The sequence below is a fragment of the Leptidea sinapis genome, chromosome 19, assembly GCF_905404315.1.
Source record: "Leptidea sinapis chromosome 19, ilLepSina1.1, whole genome shotgun sequence".
In the NCBI taxonomy this organism is placed as follows: domain Eukaryota; kingdom Metazoa; phylum Arthropoda; class Insecta; order Lepidoptera; family Pieridae; genus Leptidea; species Leptidea sinapis.
This window is the reverse complement of record NC_066283.1, coordinates 4,800,039-4,822,473: the sequence shown is the minus strand read 5'-3', so window position 1 is coordinate 4,822,473 and position 22,435 is coordinate 4,800,039. Positions and strand designations below refer to the sequence as shown.

General features: G+C 32.6%; 2 protein-coding genes across 2 annotated transcripts; both read right to left on the bottom strand.

Moving 5' to 3' along the window:
- Positions 1-8,834: 8,834 nt before the first annotated feature.
- LOC126969687 (retinol dehydrogenase 13-like) lies at positions 8,835-13,149 on the bottom strand. Its single transcript, XM_050815234.1, has 3 exons — positions 13,125-13,149; positions 9,149-9,260; positions 8,835-9,024 (listed from the first exon to the last, which is right to left on the bottom strand). Exons 1-3 carry the CDS (start codon positions 13,147-13,149, stop codon positions 8,835-8,837), a joined length of 327 nt encoding a protein of 108 aa, XP_050671191.1.
- A 7,623-nt stretch (positions 13,150-20,772) lies between these two features.
- On the bottom strand, positions 20,773-22,015 carry LOC126970015 (retinol dehydrogenase 11-like). Its single transcript, XM_050815696.1, has one exon. It carries the CDS (start codon positions 21,984-21,986, stop codon positions 20,976-20,978), a length of 1,011 nt encoding a protein of 336 aa, XP_050671653.1. The 5' UTR covers positions 21,987-22,015; the 3' UTR covers positions 20,773-20,975.
- Positions 22,016-22,435: the final 420 nt, after the last annotated feature.

Genomic DNA, 22,435 nt, shown 5'->3' with positions numbered 1-22,435 from the left:
TGAAAAAAATATGGAGTGTAAAATCTACTCATCAAATGACATATTAACGATTTTCTCATTTAAATCAAAACATACTTTGTCTGCTTACAAATAAGGCAACAATTAACACTGTATTTTTCTGTCGGCCACAAAGCGTTACTTTTGAAAATTATTTTATTTTGCAATAAGAACTGTTGTGGCTAATGTACGCTAGTTTCCTAAACCTTATTAGATGGCGTTGAACCACAGACACCCCATCTAAGTTCAAATTAAAAATAAATAATACTAGATTAAACGTCATCTAGTACCTACACCGGTTTTCGATAGATGGCGCTGATCACAGATTTTAATAATTAAGTACCTGGCTACCTATGAAGTGATGATGATTTTTACAGGTGAAGAGCTTTACGGCTAATGAGAAAAATATGGTGATCAACGTATATAAGTACGTGAAAGAAAATTGGCCATCGAATGAATATCCCTACAAAACCGAAATAAATAAAAAAACAGCATCGATTTTGGGAATTGGCATAGCATCTGTGTATAATATATTAAAAGAATATAAATCAGAAGAGGGACTAAAATCACCTATCAAGTCTAAAGACAGGCCTAAATTTTATCAGAAAGTAGACGATTTTGATAAATCCGTAATTAGGAAAAAAATTCACAGTTTCTTTTTAAATGGCCAATTACCAACAATTCCCAAGGTTCTTCAGGCAGTCAATGACGATGAAGATTTGCCAAATTTTAGCGAAACAACTCTCAGGCGGCTAATAAAGCATTTAAACTTTAAATATATAAAACGACAGCGAAATAACGCACTTATTGATAGATATGACATAACAATATGGCGGCGAAAATATTTGTAAATAAATAAAGACAACAAAATCGCCAGATATTTTACATGGATGAGACATGGGTGAATGCAGGTTAGTGTGGTTTTTTTTTTAATGCAGTGAAACGGCAGACTACCATACGGTTCGCCTAATTGTAAGCAAATACCGTCGCCTTTACCGTGAAGTGATGTGTATGATACTGCAAATCTATTTGCAAAATATAACCCACGCGCCGCCGACCTTGAGACATTAGTTCTTAAGGGCTATCACAAGTGTTTATTAATAATAATATACTTCAACTCTTTTACTGCGCAAGACGCTAATTAACAAATGTTTAATTGTTTTTACAGGACATACCGTAAATAAAACTTGGGTAGACAAAGAAGTTAAAAGTAAGAAGCAGGCTTTCCTAGAAGGACTTAGCATTGGTGCACGTAACCCAACGTCAAATGGTAAACGATTAATAATTACCCGTATCGGCAATGAGAACGGTTTTGTAGAGCGCGGTGAAAATATATTTGAATGCAAGAAGACGGGAGATTACCATGAATCAATGGATGCAACACATTTTGAACAATGGTTTGAAAACGTTCTCCCAAAACTTAGAGAAAATGCAGTAGTGGTAATGGACAATGCATCATACCACTCAAGGCGTCTTGAAAGAATTCCTACTACTGCCTGGAAAAAAAATGATATACAAAATTGGCTTGTAAGTAAGAATATTTCTTACGACGACAATGAAATTAAGACTGAATTACTGCTAAACGTAAAAAATGTTAAAGACAATTTTAAAACATATGTAGTGGACGAGGTCGCAAAAAAATATAAGGTGGAAGTATTGAGACTCCCGCCATATCATTGTGAGCTTAATCCAATTGAGCTAATTTGGGCCAACGTAAAAGGATATGTTGCTCGCAAAAATACAAAATATTTTAAATTTGACGAGGTAAAACAATTATTACAAGAGGGACTGCAGCAGATTACTTCGGAAAATTGGAAGCGTTGTGTGGAGCATGTTATCGAGGAAGAAGATAATTTTTATTCCAAAATCGATGAGATGATTGATAAAACTGTAGACAGCTTCGTGATACATGTCACTGATTCTGACACAGAAATGGAAACATCTGAATCTGACGAATAATTATTCTTAAATAATATATGTTAATTAATATTTGTTACATTATAATTTATTAAATCTTAAACAAATTCATTTGTTTTGTAGGTCAAAATGTTGTGAACTCCTGAACACTTGTTTACAAAATTTATAGCTTCTCATGACGGTTACTTTAGAACATCATTGGCTACAATACGAGATATATCATAAGCTTTTGCGAGTTTCAAGTTTCTCGCAACAATTTCTATAGGCAAAATAAAATTGTAAAGATAAATATTTTAAATCAGTTATTTAGCTTATCAGTTATTCAAATGAAGTTATTTTCTATTAAATAATTTATGTCTTAATATTGTTATATTTGCTTTCGAGCTGATGCATTCTGAGAAATTTCGCATTAGTTGATCCAGAGTCATAATATTATCAATATCAGCATTGATGGAATAGAATATTGTTAGGCACTCTATGCATTTATGGTGTAAGAACAGTCCCACGTGCCTCTCTTTCGGCTCGTTATCTAGATTAACGTCTTGTATGCTAAACAAATAACAGAGTAACGGTGGTCTGATGCCAAGCCAAGCAAACAGGAGGTTAAAGTATAATATGCTCTGAGATATGTTTTAAACCTCGTAAGCCAATATTTCCAGGTTCATCATCATCAGCATTTCAGCCGGAAGACGTCCACTGCTGGACAAAGGCCTCCCCAAAGGTCGCTATAACGATCAATCCTGCACTGCACTCATCCAACCTATTCCGGCGATCTTGACTAATCTAGTCAAGATCGCCGAAATAGGTCAGTCCATCTGTCAAATCAGTCCATCTTGTGGGTGGCCTACTAACACTAAGTCTTCCGGGACGTGGTCGCCATTCGAGGCCCAACAGCCATCTGTCCGTGAAGCTATGTGCCCTGCCACTACCACTTCAGTTTCGCAACTATCTGGGCTATTTCGGTGACTTTAGTGATCCTACAGATCTCCCCATTTGTGATTCAATCTCGCAGGGAAATTCCGAGCTTAGCTTAACTAAATTTTTTAGGTTAACGGTAGGTTATTGGGTGTCCATTGGTTCAATACTTGTGTATTGATGTTCACTATAGGTTCCTTGATTTTTCTATTGTCCGACATTTTGTAATTTGTATGATTATTTTTGGTTAACTAACAAGAAATGTAGAAATGAAATGATTTATTTGTATGAATAGTGGTAACATAGTTGTTAACAATTGATAGGTGTAAGCAACGGTTCGGTTTGGCAACAGCTCAGTATGACGTATCGTTTTTTTTTTCATTTATAACTTTCTCTAAAAAGTATTTTATTATATATTTTTATTTTTTTTATATTACGAAATTTAACAGAATTAAAACTTGTTACATATTTGTACAAAAACAGAATTATTAAACAGTATTATGATAGCCAGACACAAATTCTGCATTTAATAATTATTTCTGTCTGTATATATGTTATATATTATGCCAATGGAAATAAATATAATCGTAAAAGCGCCAATTATTGGCAATGTGGATGGCACTAGCATACAGAAATTCGTATATTTTAAATGGAAAAGTTACTAATCTTATATAGCCTGCATAATCATAATCCTTTTAGGGGAGGCTACGTCATAGTAGCTTTATGCATGAAAAGTCTCAGCCCGATCGGTTTAAAATTGACAAATTTTCATCCCCTATTTTATCCCCTTGGGGATAGAATTAATCAAAATCTACCTGCATGCCAAATTTCAGCCCGATCCGTGCAGTGGCTTGGGCTGTGTTGATAGATCACTATGTCAGTCAGTCACCTTTGAGTTATATATATTTAGATTTCAGTATACTTATATTTTTTTCATTTCTCATCAACATCAATGAGCATTCTATGAACATTTTTGTAATAAACTTAGCATTGTACTTATCTATATAATTTATATAACTAAAGGATTAGCACAGTAAGCTGCATTAGATCACTAAGTGATTTTTTTATATTTTAATCTGTAATTTGCAGTTGTTTAAAGGGAATAGTTATTGATGATCTGTCTGTCTCTCGATTTTTGCTGGCTTTCTTTCGCCGTCATTTGTTTTGCCGGCCTAAGAAGAATGAGAGCAAGAAATATGACAAAAACTATTCACGAGCTAGAAATTATATATAAAAAGCTTTATAACATAATTAATGATTTGATGTTTTAAAAATTATTAATGGTCGAACAAAACAATTTAAATAAATTGACTTAAGCAAAAAGAAATATAAAAACTAAAAACAATCACTCAGTTTTAATATAAGATTTAATTATCAAAAATTTAATTAAGGTATATATAATGTAAATAAATAATAAGAATACTTATCCGAAAATTAACCTCAAATATATAAATGCACTTTAAATTTAAAAAGAAACGTTTATAATCATTTATGTCCATAATTTAAATATACATACATATACATAAGTACGTATGATTTTATTTTTATCCCCATTAACATGAAACAAGTATGTTAAAGATATACATAAATAAAGAAAAACCGAGGGGTGGGACAGACGCCTTAAAATGACGTTTTCAGAAGACTGTAGTGCCATCTGTTAGTTGGCCCGAAAATTAAAGCTTTGTCAGCTGTCACTCGTTTTGAAACCTTTCAACTTTTCTTTGTGTCACTTGTGCCCACTGGTCATAAAATGGCGGCTACTTCTAGCCTTTCCGCATATTGTATGTAGCTCTCGTGTTCCATTTTGCATATTTGCACTACTAAATCTATCCTTTATGTTCTATGTTGTGACAAAGTTAAATAACTAACTCTACGCGCAATTTCAACAAAAATTGTAAAAAATTGCAATGCCTACATTAAAAAGTAGAGTTAGTTATTTAATTGCGTCACAACATTAAAAATGAATTTTATAATTTGAAGCTTTTTTATTGTTATTTTCGGGGCCAATCTCCAGATGGCGCTAGTTTTCAAATAGACAGCTCATAATGCGTAGAGAGGGCTCTCTTTTCCCTATATCATATCTCTTTGGAATAACCACTTTAAATAATTTTAGAGACACGTAATAGCCAACTCATGTTGTTATTTTAAGATGTCAATTTGCGCGCTCAACGTAAATGTCATTCAAATTTTTTTTCCAAACGCAATAAAGAAGTACTCTACACATAACTCTTTAATTTCACATAATCATAATTAGGTGTCCTACGATTGATATTATAGTAGACACACACAAATACCTTGAACTAATAATTGACTCAAAATACAACTAGAGCTTCCACATCGAACATAATATTTGCAATAAGTTTTGTGAAATTTTAATGTGAAAATTATTCTTTATAATTCATTAGCGGAATCTAGATTCCAATTTGTTTAACAAGCTATGGCTATACATATTCCTCATATCTGAAGGAAATAAATAAAAACCAATTTAAAAAGATTTTTCCGCAAATATTCTTAGCAAATTGAAGCAAAACCACTTAGATAATTTATACATCTAGACAGAGCGTCTTGCTGGTAGACAACCGATGAAAACATGCCAGGATTATTACTTTAATGTGCGTGACACGCAACGCCTCACACTCGTGATTTAAATGTCACTTTGTGTTAGTCCGCGTGCATTAAATGTTGCACTCAATTTTTTTTGACGTTTCCGCAGCTGTCACAGTCTATCCAGACGTTAAAATGATCTAAGCCCTAAAGGTAACAACAATGAAATATTTCAACATTGCAAAATATTGCCTATTATTGTACTAGCTTACAATATCGTGCCAATATTTTCAATGACAAAAGAAAGTTGCAAAAGGTCGATCACCCTGTAGAAACACGAGCTAAGAATCGGAACCGGTTGACGATTCTCCGAGCCTGCAAAGTGTACAGCCGCGAACGAACCCGTTTTATTTAGGCCTATCACAGACGACACACTTTTTGTGTTATCGAGTCTGTGGCACACAAAAAATCTGTATTGCGCGCATAATGTCTTTGGCAGATACTTCACAGACTCAAAGCACACGACGTACATTTTCGGTCATTTTGTGGGCAGAACTTCAGGGATGTACACGCAATAGAAGTACAAAGATTGCAGTGTATTATTTCGTACTTGAGATACAAAAAAAAAGAATAAATAAAGAATTTTGGGTTCATTCTATTCTTTCAGAAAGATTATAAAAGGGACCGTTTAATAACCATTCAATTCTAAAACCATATCCAAATAAATTTTTCAAATTTTATAAAATGTCTGTTACTAAGTATAATAAGTTGCTAATTATATTGAAAACTGCTTTAAAAAGTTTAGATATAAATTTAACTTTTTCCTGAAAAAAAAACATTTTGAAAATACATCATACTATCGAATTCATCGAACTAAAAATAAACCGATTTATCGATAAGATTTTATTAACAGCACGGGCAAGAATGGCACACTGCGCGATGAATGAGTTGGTCTGTCAGATATGCGAGGTTATTTTGGGTGTCAGACTTTTTGCGCGTCTTATGCGTTATTGCTTTTAATTGTAAGTTGAATAGGTTTTACTATCACAGACTAAAAAGTGCGTCACGCATAGTCCGTCGTCTTTGATAGGCCTTAATCATGTGTACGAACTGCCGATTACCTCAAACCTCGCTTGCTAAATGAGCTGACCTTCATTGAGCGGCCAAACTTAACTTAACTTATCATTAACTACAGATTATCTATTAAAAAATTATAGCAGATATTATGACAATATAAACGTACTTATTAAGTTATTATTCTTTTTAATACTCACAATATTTTCACTGTTTTTAACATATTTAATTAGTTACTTAGTTAATAGGTAAGGATTTTAATTTAATTAATAGGTTAAGTTGTAATTATAAGCATTATTGTAACCTATGTGGTTTTTTAGAAGCTTATTTACCAACTTTTGTGTATACTCGAATTGAAATATGATAAAAAAATGCTTACCTTGAATTAAAAAACTAACTTACACCTGCAATAATTTAGTTTCGGAAAAAATAGTAAGTTTACTACTTACTTACTTTTAAGATAATTTAAGTTTTCTCAGTAAGTGAATTGTTAATTCTTATGAGAAATAAAGATTCTTAAACCATAATAAGTTATGCAATATTATGTATATGTAAAAAAACGAACAGATGATACAATGCATACTACTTGTATTATTTATTATATTTTAAGTATCAAAAATAGCCAATTTGGTTACAGTCTGCGTATATAATGTAAAACAATTATTGAATATTGAATCACTATCTCCACAAAATTCATTGAATGTTTATATATGGCAGTTTATAAAAGACGATTTGTGAATAAGCTTACCAAGTATTAAAAAAAATAACTTACAGTAACCATATTTAACGTTATATTCAACTAGTTTTAATACTTTCACAAGATTTTTTGGAAATTTCGTAATTGTTCAGAAACAAATTTGTCTGCACCCAAAGCTTTTCCACTAGATCCTCCTCGTTCTGTAGGTTTGCTTTATCCTGGAGTTCACAGTTGGAGAAGTAGCTTCCAGAGTATTTCTCTAAACATGGCGCAACACAGCAGTGTATTGTTGTTTGTGCACCTTCGAAACAGTTTCTGTAATAACGAAACAAAGTAGCTTTGATAAATCGACCGCCAACTGACTTTCGATCCAACAGTATATTTGATATCACCATTCCTGGATGCACATAAAACGCTGATACATTCGATGGAAAATGTCTCGCCAATGCCTTGGTCCACAAAGATACACACAGTTTACTATTCGCGTATCTAAAAAAGAAATTCCTCGTCCGACTTCCCGACAAATCTTCAAAATCCACACTCGCTTTTGTATAAACACCTGAAGTTACATTAACGATTCTACATTGAGGTGATTTAAGTAATTTCTCCATGATTAATTTTGTCATAAGAAACGGTCTGAGGTAGTTGACTTGCATTGTCAAATCCATCCCATCGTCTGTTGTGTATTTCTTAATCATAAGACATCCCGCATTATTTACAAGAATATCTAATTGATCCACAGTGTTGTTAAATTTATCAGCAAACATTCGTATACTTTTGAATTTAGATAGATCTACGTGTATGTATTGTACGTTTGGATTATCAGTGGACTGAATAATATTAGCAACAGATGTTTCAGCGTTGTTAATGTCTGCAATTATTACCCTGGCCCCTCGATTTGCTAAATCTTTTGCCGTCTCGAAGCCAATTCCAGAGATACCTCCTGTCACCAAAGCTGTTTTGCCATCTAGCCTAGTGTTACAATTACACAAAGCGATGGTAGGCTCAAGTATAAACCGAATTAGTGCAGCACTCACACAGCAACAAAAGTAAACCGCAAAGATTATTAAAATTATAATTAGAACGGAAAGCAAAATATTCGTCCACATCGTATCAACACTGTAGAAAACTGAAGAATTTATTGCATAACGTGTAGTTTTAGAACGAGCGAAACATTTAATTTAAATAAATAATAATTTGCAACTTTGAGTGTGTTGATTATTATAGTTTGAACTAAGATAAGATAATATTTAGGTTTCTGTAATTATGAGTAACAATCGGGACTTTATATTATTATATTTATATAATTATAAGTGCTGACCCGGTAAATTTTGAAGTACCCCAAACCTTCTTGTTGTATGAATAATTGCCATATTATGTAATGAAATGTCAATGACTGAATTATAAGTGTATGGCCTCTTTGACTATGTCGAACAAATTATAATTGATTTGTTTTGACATGCCTAATACTTTTTGTGAATAAGCTTAGCAAGTATAAAAAAAATAACTTACAGTAACCATATTTAACGTTATATCCAACTAGTTTTAACACGAGGTTTATTGGAAACTTCGTAATTATTCAGAAACAAATTTGTCTGCACATAAAGCTTTTCCACTAGATACTTCTCATTCCGTAGTTTTGCTTTATTCTGGAGTTCCCAGTTGGAGTAGTAGCTTCCGGAATATTTCTCTAAACATGGCGCAATAATTTCTCCATGAATAATTTTGTCATAAGAAACGGTCCGAGGTTGTTGACTTGCATTATTAAATCCAACCCGTCTTCTGTTGCGAATTTCTTAAACGTATAGCAACCCGCATTATTTACAAGAATATCTAATTGATCCACACTCTTGTTAAATTTATCAGCAAACAATCGTATACTGCTGAATTTAGATAGATCTATATGAATGTATTGTACCTTTGGATTCTTTTGTCATTCATAAGTGTTATTTCCGTGACCTACGTGAATAAACTGATTTTGATTTGATTTGATTATCAGTGGACTGAATAATATTAGCAACAGTTGTTTTGGCGTTGTTAATGTCTGCAATTATTACCCTGGCGCCTCGCTTTGCTAAATATTTTGCTGTCTCGAAGCCAATGCCAGAGTTACCACCTATTACAAAATATTCGTCCACATGGTAGCAACACTGTAGATAACTAAAACATTTGATCGCATGTGAGTGTGTATAGTGGTACGTGGAATACTGTGAATCTTAAACCACTAACTAAAATATTTTAAGATTTAAGATAAGAAAAAATATTATCAACGTTTCGAAAGAGAAATATAATATAGATTATAATTAATCTCTTTGTAATGTTGAATTGACTATTCTCCCACATTGGAATATGCTGTTCAAACTATACTAAACGTAAATTCTTAAGATCCAAGTGTTGCAACAGATGTTATGGCAATTATTTTATTTCTTACACACAATTGCTACGTAAATATAAAATACTCACCCTTCAGTCCAGACGCAAACTTCTATATTGCATGTTATTGAACAGAATTATAAATAACAAATTTGAATTTGCGCTTAAAGTGGAGCTAAAATTACTCACAATATGATTTTCCAGAATTCTGAAAGGCTACAAATAAGTCGAATAGTAGCCCTCATCCAACGTATTCCGGCGATCTTAACGAGATGGTTGGTCCATTTTGTGGGGATCTGCCAACACTGCGTCTTCCGGTACGTTGTCGCCCTTGGAGAACTTCTCTGCCTTTTAGGAAGGCTTACATTTTAAGATATCTTATATTAATGTTAGGTTTTAAGTTAGCTTGTTACTAACACATTATGATCCTTTCTTGGTCGAAATAAAGAATTTTATTATATAGATATAATGTACTGAATTAACCGACCAAATGATATTGGTATAAACCAAAAACAGTCTATATCGGTACACAGGGAGGTCGTGAACTATTTTACTCGTAAAAATATCACATTAATGCAGCAATAGGCAATGCAATAATTAGTTGAATCTTAAAACAAACAATTTATTTGTGCTCATATTTTTCATTTAAGCGAGATTCAGTTCAAGCGCCAAATCTATAAAATACAGATTTAATTCAAATTCAAATATTTTTATTCAAATAGGATGTGACATCACTTTATGAAAGTCAAAAACTACCACCCATTCCAAAACGAATGCCTCAGATCTGAGAAGAATGGGCGTAACAAACTCAGCGGGCTTTTTTTTCATCGAAAAAATATGTTTGCAAAGTAATATTGTACAATTAAACTTATTATTTAATAGCCTGAGGGGGTCACTCCATTCCCAATCTGTGGTATCATTAAGAATGTCATTTATCTTCTTCTTAATATATATAAATCTCGTGTCACAATGTTTGTCCTCAATGGACTCCTAAACTAATGAACGGATTTTAATGGCGATTACTTAATGGAGTGCAGTTTGGTCCAACTTGAGAGATAGGGTAGTTTTTATTTCGATTTGGGCTCCATAAATATTTTTATTTTCAATATTTGTTTTGTATGGACATATTTTCTATGAGAGAATTTAGTGACGCACGGTTTGACAGTTCCGCTGTGAAACAATTTCATTCTAACAACAGGGAGCATATTTACGAAATAATTTTTGATGTTTTGAAATATAAAACAGTTGTTTTTTTACTATCTACAGAACAACGTCTGTCGGGGCAGCTAGTGTTATATATATATTCTTTTGAATGACGTAATACTTTTGTTTTGAATATTTTCTGGGATCTTGTTGTAAAGCATATACATCGGCCCAGAAAAGACTTAGTTAGCAGACTATTATGAATAAGGGGGTAATACAAACTTGACTTAGCCGAGTAGTATGCATTATAAATTTGTCTGTTAACATTATGGTTATGACAGTTTCGAGCAAATTCACTAATGTGATGTGATTCCTATCTTAACCTACTTTCTAAAACCTATTAAATAAATATACATATACTAAGGAATTATTAATACAAAATAATTAGCATTATGAATGAGATTGATAAAAATTGTAGGAATTGGACTGATGTGACGTGATTAACCCGGATTATAACCTCGTGACTTAGAGACTGATTGTGACTTGACTGATAACTTAAATAGTTGTGACTTGCTCTTGGCCTGATTTGACTTGGCACTTGTTATGACTGCTTGATTGATTAACACTGGCTATGGATGAACTGTCTGAGATAGCCCATTTTTTGGAGTTAAGAATCGATTTTCATATAACGCGCCCGGTATGAGAAAAATATGGAGTGTAAAATCTACTCATCAAATGACATATTAACGATTTTGTCATTTAAATCAAAACATACTTTGTCTGCTTACAAATAAGGCAACAATTAACACTGTATTTTTCTGTCGACCACAAAGCGTTACTTTTGAAAATTATTTTATTTTGCAATAAGAACTGTTGTGGCTAATGTACGCTAGTTTCCTAAACCTTATTCGATGGCGTTGAACCACAGACACCCCATCTAAGTTCAAATTAAAAATAAATAATACTAGATTAAACGTCATCTAGTACCTATACCGGTTTTCGATAGATGGCGCTGATCACAGATTTTAATAGTTAGGTACCAGGAGCCCTATTACGAAAATCGAAATACGAAGTTTCGGTTGACGGATCGTACATTTTTCTATTACGAAAGTGTTTCGAATCCGAAGATCGAAACGAAGTTCGAGATTAGACATTTTGTCTTTCGTTTACCTTATTCCCAAATTCACTCGACACTTACGTTTTCGTTGTTTGACATTTTTATGGTCGTAACAACAACGTCACTTTTAACGACAGACTTATATGTTTCGTTTTAGATAAAACATATTTATTTTATTATAAAATGGCACGTTTTTTAATGTACGAAGAGATCTTCTTGTACGAAGAAAACCTTGAAAGAGCAAGAGAGCGAGGTCGACTCCGGCAATATTTATTAAATAAACAAATTCCCGATGGTTGATTCCCTAATTTGTTATGAATTATCGCCATAATCATACTTTATTTGAAAAACTTTGTGAAGAGATTATAGTAATAAAGCCACTATAAAAATACGAGAGGGATTGATCCCTCTATCAAATAATAAATAAGTTATATTAGTTATAAAGGAGCTCCATTACAAGCCAGGAATGGTCGCAAAGATCACAAATCACAGTCGCTTGTTGTGTTTTACATAACATGTGTGTTCAGTCGGGGAAGATGAAATGCAAAGCAGGATGAACCAATACGTTACTGGACCACCACGCACACGAAATGAGGTAATACAATAATTACTAAACAGAAATTTAAGAATAATAATCTACTAGATATAACTATTATTGCAATCTGCCTGTAAGTGATAAAATAAAAAGATAAGATGAAGACTAGTCTGTTCAATATTCAACAAATTATATTCTAATAAATCATAAAAATTTGTGTATAGTCGTGTAAACACAAAAAAATATTACTTCTTTTGTTGCAGATAAAGTGAGAGGTTTTTGTACATATAAATAAAAAAAGGGATTAAATTTATCATATATTATATTTTTAAAATTATTATTTAGTTCTTTTACTTTCGCCCAGGATGCCTTCTAAATTTTTCTGAAATCTATAAGTATTTCTTGTTTTATATTAATAATTAAATACTACTATACTAATTAATATTGTAATTTTTTTTTTTGTGTGAGTGTTTTTTTATTGCTAATAAAGTGTTTCTATTCTATTCTAAATAATACTTACTCGAATATAACTTTCACTTTACTTCTGAAAAAATTTAAACTAAAAAACCGCGAAAGTATGTTAAACTACCAGAGACTAAATAAATATATAATGCAGTAGATGACATGATACGGCAAATTTAAAACATATTTTTAAACTAATAAAGCATATTTTCTTGCAGTAAAATAGGATTATTTTTTAAATAGATAACTTAAACGGAATATAAAGCAATTCCATTATTTAAATACATGTTAACATAACGAAAAACTTATTTTTAAATTTCTAATTTGTTATCGGTTTTGGCACGATTTACCGGTAATATAAGTGTGTACATTCATATCATCTTTGTACAATTTTTTTATGTCTATGGTTCCGAAACGAATTACGTCCGCACTATTCGGATCCGAAGTACTTTGGTAATAGGATTTAAATCGAAGTTCGTCGTTCTTTCGTTTCGGACCGAAACTACGTATTTCGGTTTTCGTAATAGGTGCCCTGGCCATAGGAGAAATCACTAATAACTATGAAGTTATTTTATCTATATTTTTTTTCTAACTAATACGCTTTTATTAGCTTTTGCTGTATGTCTGTTTGCAACCTAAACTCCAGTCGTGCGTCGGAGCTGACACACACAATTTTTTTTTGTTTCAATCAATGGCATTCTTATGTATAAAGTACCCGTCACGAGAAGCTATAATTTATCTTTTACTAAGTAAACATTTTATGCTGCGAGATAATAATAAATTGACCATATTCAATCGACATGAAATATAGACGGGTTATATGAAAGTAACAACCTATTTAATTTAGTCGGATCATATTTTAACGACGCAAAGCGCTATCGTTTGTGTTTCTTGGTACCGGAACGCGTCCGTCGCAGGGATTGTAAACTATCGGGACGCCATTTTGAAATAAACGCGTCATTCGAGTTTCGAATGCGTACGAGTTTGTTTCATTGCTTTGCATATATCGCGGATCTGGTTGTTATTGTTAATTTTGTTATTGTTTCGTTATCACTTTTTTATTGTTGTTACTTAAATTGTTGCGTTAATTTAATTTGTTATTACGTATAATGGAGCCAGTACATCTAAGGAAATAAATTCGCCACGAAAAAAACGTCAAAAGGTGCGTAATACAATTTATCTAAAATATATAATAAGTAAAAAGAAAGAGTTGTTTGTTCAAACGCGCTAATCTTTGGAAACTTAAGGTTAATATTAGAAGTAGGTTTTAAATTGTGAAGTCAATTACTTCAGTTAGGTTAATTGGTATACCTGGAGATATAGCTTGAGCTTCGTGTGACAAGTGACTACAGGTGATTTTTACAGGTGAAGAGCTTTACGGCTAATGAGAAAAATATGGTGATCAACGTATATAAGTACATGAAAGAAAATTGGCCATCGAATGAATATCCCTACAAAACCGAAATAAATAAAAAAACAGCATCGATTTTGGGAATTGGCATAGCATCTGTGTATAATATATTAAATGAATATAAATCAGAAGAGGGAATAAAATCACCTATCAAGTCTAAAGACAGGCCTAAATTTTATCAGAAAGTAGACGATTTTGATAAATCCGTAATTAGGAAAAAAATTCACAGTTTCTTTTTAAATGGCCAATTACCAACAATTCCCAAGGTTCTTCAGGCAGTCAATCACGATGAAGATTTGCCAAATTTTAGCGAAACAACTCTCAGGCGGCTAATAAAGCATTTAAACTTTAAATATATAAAACGACAGCGAAATAACGCACTTATTGATAGATATGACATAACAATATGGCGGCGAAAATATTTGTAAATAAATAAAGACAACAAAATCGCCAGATATTTTACATGGATGAGACATGGGTGAATGCAGGTTAGTGTGGTTTTTTTTTATTGCAGTGAAACGGCAGACTACCATACGGTTCGCCTGATTGTAAGCAAATACCGTCGCCTTTACCGTGAAGTGATGTGTATGATACTGCAAATCTATTTGCAAAATATAACCCACGCGCCGCCGACCTTGAGACATTAGTTCTTAAGGGCTATCACAAGTGTTTATTAATAATAATATACTTCAACTCTTTTACTGCGCAAGACGCTAATTAACAAATGTTTAATTGTTTTTACAGGACATACCGTAAATAAAACTTGGGTAGACAAACAAGTTAAAAGTAAGAAGCAGGCTTTCCTAGAAGGACTTAGCATTGGTGCACGTAACCCAACGTCAAAAGTTAAACGATTAATAATTACCCATATCGGCAATGAGAACGGTTTTGTAGAGCGCGGTGAATATATTTGAATGCAAGAAGACGGGAGATTACCATGAATCAATGGATGCAACACATTTTGAACAATGGTTTGAAAACGTTCTCCCAAAACTTAGAGAAAATGCAGTAGTGGTAATGGACAATGCACCATACCACTCAAGGCGTCTTGAAAGAATTCCTTCTACTGCCTGGAAAAAAAATGATATACAAAATTGGCTTGTAAGTAAGAATATTTCTTACGACGGCAATGAAATTATGACTGAATTACTGCTAAACGTAAAAAATGTTAAAGACAATTTTAAAACATAGTGCTCGCAAAAAAATATAAGGTGGAAGTATTGAGACTCCCGCCATATCATTGTGAGCTTAATCCAATTAAGCTAATTTGGGCCAACGTAAAAGGATATGTTGCTCGCAAAAATACAAAATATTTTAAATTTGACGAGGTAAAACAATTATTACAAGAGGGACTGCAGCAGATTACTTAGGAAAATTGGAAGCGTTGTGTGGAGCATGTTATCGAGGAAGAAGATAATTTTTATTCCAAAATCGATGAGATGATTGATAAAACTGTAGACAGCTTCGTGATACATGTCACTGATTCTGACACAGAAATGGAAACATCTGAATCTGACGAATAATTATTCTTAAATAATTAACATATATAATTAATATTTGTTACATTATAATTTATTAAATCTTAAACAAATTCATTTGTTTTGTAGGTCAAAATGTTGTGAACTCCTGAACACTTGTTTACAAAATTTATAGCTTCTCATGACGGTTACTTTAGAACATCATTGGCTACAATACGAGATATATCATAAGCTTTTGCGAGTTTCAAGTTTCTCGCAACAATTTCTATAGGCAAAATAAAATTGTAAAGATAAATATTTTAAATCAGTTATTTAGCTTATCAGTTATTCAAATGAAGTTATTTTCTATTAAATAATTTATGTCTTAATATTGTTATATTTGCTTTCGAGCTGATGCATTCTGAGAAATTTCGCATTAGTTGATCCAGAGTCATAATATTATCAATATCAGCATTGATGGAATAAAATATTGTTAGGCACTCTATGCATTTATGGTGTAAGAACAGTCCCACGTGCCTCTCTTTCGGCTCGTTATCTAGATTAATGTCTTGTATGCTAAACAAATAACAGAGTAACGGTGGTCTCATGCCAAGCCAAGCAAACAGGAGGTTAAAGTATAATATGCTCTGAGATATGTTTTAAACCTCGTAAGCCAATATTTCCAGGTTCATCATCGTCAGCATTTCAGCCGGAAGACGTCCACTGCTGGACAAAGGCCTCCCCAAAGGTCGTTATAACGATCAATCCTGCACTGCACTCATCCAACCTATTCCGGCGATCTTGACTAATCTAGTCAAGATCGCCGAAATAGGTCAGTCCATCTGTCAAATCAGTCCATCTTGTGGGTAGCCTACCAACACTAAGTCTTCCGGGACGTGGTCGCCATTCGAGGCCCAACAGCCATCTGTACGTGAAGCTATGTGCCCCGCCACTACCACTTCAGCTTCGCAACTATCTGGGCTATTTCGGTGACTTTAGTGATCCTACAGATCGCCCCATTTGTGATTCGATTTCGCAGGGAAATTCCGAGCTTAGCTTAACTAAATTTTTCAGGTTAACGTTAGGTTATTGGGTGTCCATTGGTTCAATACTTGTGTATTGATGTTCACTATAGGTTCCTTGATTTTTTTAATTGTTCGACATTTTGTAATTTGTATGATTATTTTTGGTTAACTTACAAGAAATGTAGAAATGAAATGATTTATTTGTATGAATAGTGGTAACATAGTTGTTAACAATTGATAGGTGTAAGCAACGGTTCGGTTTGGCAACAGCTCAGTATATTTTTATCTTTTTTATATTACGAAATTTAACAGAATTAAAACATGTTACATATTTGTACGAAAACAGAATTATTAAACAGTATTATGATAGCCAGACACAAATTCTGCATTTAATAATTATTTCTGTCTGTATATATGTTATATATTATGCCAATGGAAATAAATATAATCGTAAAAGCGCCAATTATTGGCAATGTGGATGGCACTAGCATACAGAAATTCGTATATTTTAAATGGAAAAGTTACTAATCTTATATAGCCTGCATCTCATAATCCTTTGTGGGGATGCTACGTCATAGTAGCTTTATGCATGCAAAGTCTCAGCCCGATCGGTTTAAAATTGACAAATTTTCATCCCCTATTTTATCCCCTTGGGGATAGAATTAATCAAAATCCTTAAATCCTTCTTAGCGGATGCCTACGTCATAACATCTACCCGCATGCCAAATTTCAGCCCGATCCGTCCAGTGGCTTGAGCTGTGTTGATAGATCACTATGTCAGTCAGTCACCTTTGAGTTATATATATTTAGATTTCAGTATACTTACATTTTTTTCATTGTCATCAACATCAATGAGCATTCTATGAACATTTTTGTAATAAACTTAGCATTGTACTTATCTATATAATTTATATAACTAAAGGATTAGCACAGTAAGCTACATTAGATCACTAAGTGATTTTTTTATATTTTAATCTGTAATTTGCAGTTGTTTAAAGGGAATAATCACTGATGATCTATCTGTCTCTCGATTTTTGCTGGCTTTCTTACGCCGTCATTTGTTTTGCCGGCCTAAGAGGAATGAGAGCAAGAAATATGACAAAAACTATTCACGAGCTAGAAATTATATATAAAAAGCTTTATAACATAATAAATGATTTGATGTTTTAAAAATGATAAATGGTCGAACAAAACAATTACAATTTACTTAAGCAAAAAGAAATATAAAACCTCAAATCAATCACTCAGTTTTAATATTAGATTTAATTATCAAAAATTTAATTAAGGTATATATAATGTAAATAAATAATAAGAATACTTATCCGAAAATTAACCTCTAATATATAAATGCACTTTAAATTTAAAAATAAACGTTTATAATCATTTATGTCCATAATTTAAATATACACACACATGCTAAGTACGTATGATTTTATTTTTATCCCCATTAACATGAAACACGTATGTTAAAGATATACATAAATAAAGAAAAACCGAGGGGTGGGACAGACGCCTTAAAGTGACGTTTTCAGAAGACTGTAGTGCCATCTGTTAGTTGCCCCGAAAATGAAAGCTTTGTCAGCTGTCACTCGCTTTGAAACCTTTCAACTTTTCTTTGTGTCACTTGTGCCCAATGGTCATAAAATGGCGGCTACTTCTAGCCTTTCCGCATATTGTATGTAGCTCTCGTGTTCCATTTTGCATATTTGCACTACTAAATGCATCCTTTATGTTCTATGTTGTGACAAAATTAAATAACTAAGTCTACGCGCAATTTCAACAAAAATTGTAAAAAATTGCAATACCTACATTAAAAAATAGAGTTATTTATTTAATTGCGTCACAACATTAAAAATGAATTTTATTATTTGAAGCTTTTTTATTGTTACTTTCGAGGCCAATCTCCAGATGGCGCTAGTTTTCAAATAGACAGCTCATAATGCGTAGAGAGGGCTCTCTTTTCCCTATATCATGTTATACTCTTTGGAATAACCACTTTAAATAATTTTAGAGACACGTAAAAGCCAACTTCATGTTGTTATTTTAAGATGTCAATTTGCGCGCGCAACGTATATGTCATTCTAATTTTTTTTTCCAAACGCAATAAAGAAGTACTCTACACATAACTCTTTAATTTCACATAATCATAATTAGGTGTCCTACGATTGATATTATAGTAGACACACACAAATACCTTGAACTAATAATTGACTCAAAATACAACTAGAGCGACCACATCGAACATAATATTTGCAATAAGTTTTGTGAAATTTTAATGTGAAAATTATTCTTTATAATTCATTAGCGGAATCTAGATTCCAATTTGTTTAACAAGCTATGGCTATACATATTCCTCATATCTGAAGGAAATAAATAAAAACGAATTTAAAAAGATTTTTCCGCAAATATTCCTAGCAAATTGAATCAAAACCACTTAGATAATTTGTACATCTAGACAGAGCGTCTTGCTGGTAGACAACCGATGAAAACATCCCAGGATTATTACTTTAATGTGCGTGACACGCAACGCCTCACACTCGTGATTTAAATGTCACTTTGTGTTAGTCCGCGTGCATTAAATGTTGCACTCAATTTTTTTTGACGTTTCCGCAGCTGTCACAGTCTATCCAGACGTTAAAATGATCTAAGCCCTAAAGGTAACAACAATGAAATATTTCAACATTGCAAAATATTGCCTATTATTGTACTAGCTTACAATATCGTGCCAATATTTTCAATGACAAAAGAAAGTTGCAAAAGGTCGATCACCCTGTAGAAACACGAGCTAAGAATCGGAACCGGTTGACGATTCTCCGAGCCTGCAAAGTGTACAGCCGCGAACGAACTCGTTTTATTTAGGCCTATCACAGACGACACACTTTTTGTGTTATCGAGTCTGTGGCACACAAAAAATCTGTATTGCGCGCATAATGTCTTTGGCAGATACTTCACAGACTCAAAGCACACGACGTACATTTTCGGTCATTTTGTGGGCAGAACTTCAGGGATGTACACGCAATAGAAGTACAAAGATTGCAGTGTATTATTTCGTACTTGAGATACAAAAAAAAAAGAATAAATAAAGAATTTTGGGTTCATTCTATTCTTTCAGAAAGATTATAAAAGGGACCGTTTAATAACCATTCAATTCTAAAACTATATCCAAATAAATTTTTCAAATTTTATAAAATGTCTGTTACTAAGTATAATAAGTTGCTAATTATATTGAAAACTGCTTTAAAAAGTTTAGATATAAATTTAACTTTTTCCTGAAAAAAAAAAAACATTTTGAAAATACATCATACTATCGAATTCCTCGAACTAAAAATAAACCGATTTTATCGATAAGATTTTATTAACAGCACGGGCAAGAATGGCACACTGCGCGATGAATGAGTTGGTCTGTCAGATATGCGAGGTTATTTTGGGTGTCAGACTTTTTGCGCGTCTTATGCCTTACTGCTTTTAATTGTAAGTTGAATAGGTTTTACTATCACAGACTAAAAAGTGCGTCACGCATAGTCCGTCGTCTTTGATAGGCCTTAATCATGTGAACGAACTGCCGATTACCTCAAACCTCGCTTGCTAAATGAGCTGACCTTCATTGAGCGGCAAAACTTAACTTAACTTATCATTAACTACAGATTATCTATTAAAAAATTATAGCAGATATTATGACAATATAAACGTACTTATTAAGTTATTATTCTTTTTAATACTCACAATATTTTCACTGTTTTTAACATATTTAATTAGTTACTTAGTTAATAGGTAAGGATTTTAATTTAATTAATAGGTTAAGTTGTAATTATTAGCATTATTGTAACCTATGTGGTTTTTTAGAAGCTAAGTTTACCAAGTTTTGTGTATACTCGAATTGAAATATGATAAGAAAATGATTACCTTCAATTAAAAAAATAATTCACTCCTGCAATAATTTCGTTTCGGAAAAAATAGTAAGTTTACTACTTACTTTTAAGTTAATTTAAGTTTTCTCAGTAAGTGAATTGTTAATTCTTATGAGAAATAAAGATTCTTAATAAGTTATGCAATATTATATATATGTAAAAAAACGAACAGATGAAACAATGCATACTACTTGTATTATTTATTATATTTAAAGTATCAAAAATAGCCAATTTGGTTACAGTCTGCGTATATAATGTAAAACAATTATTGAATATTGAATCACTATCTCCACAAAATTCATTGAATATTAATATATGGCAGTTTATAAAAGACAATTTGTGAATAAGCTTACCAAGTATTAAAAAAAATAACTTACAGTAACCATATTTAACTTTATATTCAACTAGTTTTAATACTTTCACAAGATTTTATGGAAACTTCGTAATTGTTCAGAAACAAATTTGTCTGCACCCAAAGCTTTTCCACTAGATCCTCCTCGTTCCGTAGTTTTGCTTTATCCTGGAGTTCACAGTTCGAGAAGTACCTTCCAGAGTATTTCTCTAAACATGGCGCAACACAGCAGTGTATTGTTGTTTGAGCGCCTTCGAAACAGTTTCTGTAATATCGACCCAAAGTAGCGTTAATAAACCGACCGTAGCTTGACTTTCCATCAAACAACATATTCGATGTCACCATTCCTGGATGCACATAAAACACTGATACATTCGATGAAAAATCTCTCGCCAATGCCTTGGTCCACAAAGATACACACAATTTACTATTCGCGTATCTTAAGAAGAAATTCGATGTCCGATTTCCCGACAAATCTTCAAAATCCACACTTCCTATTGTATAAACACCAGAAGTTACATTAACGATTCTACATTGAGGTGATTTCAATAATTTCTCCATGATTAATTTTGTCATAAGAAACGGTCCGAGGTAGTTGACTTGCATTATTAAATCCATCCCGTCTTCTGTTGTGTATTTCTTAAACGTATAGCAACCAGCATTATTTACAAGTATATCTAATTGATCTACAGTCTTGTTAAATATATCAGCAAACAATCGTATACTGTTGAATTTAGATAGATCTATATGTATGTATTCTACGTTTGGATTGTCAGTGGACTGAATAATATTAGCAACAGCTGTTTCGGCGTTGTTAATGTCTGCAATTATTACCCTGGCCCCTCGATTTGCTAAATCTTTTGCTGTTTCGAAGCCAATGCCAGAGTTACCTCCTGTCACCAAAGCTGTTTTGCCATCTAGCCTGGTGGTACAATTACATAAAGCGATGGTTGGCTCAAGTATAAACCGAATTAGTGCAGCACTCACACAACAACAAAAGTAAACCGCAAAGATTATTAAAATTATAATTAGGAAGGCAAGCAAAATATTCGTCCACATCGTATCAACACTGTAAATAACTGAAGAATTTATTACATACGAGTAACGTGTATTTTTGGAACGAGCGAAACACTGTGATATGATACAAAAGTATTCATTAATTTTTAACAGAAAATTCGTGACTTTTAAATAAGATAACAACATAAACTACCACCTTAATATAAATAAATAATAATTTGCAACTTTTGAGTGTGTTGATTATTATAGTTCGAGGTAAGATAAGATAATATTTAGGGTTCCGTAATTCTGAGTAACAATCGGGACTTTATATTAATATATTTATGTAGGTAATTAAAAGTGCTGACACGGCAAACTTTGTTGAAGTACCCCGAACCTACACGTTGCATGAATAATTGTCATATTATATAATAAAATGTCAATGACTGAATTATTTGTACCTGTTGCTAATATATAGATATTTCTAAGTCAAAAAAGTATAGGTTCTGGAT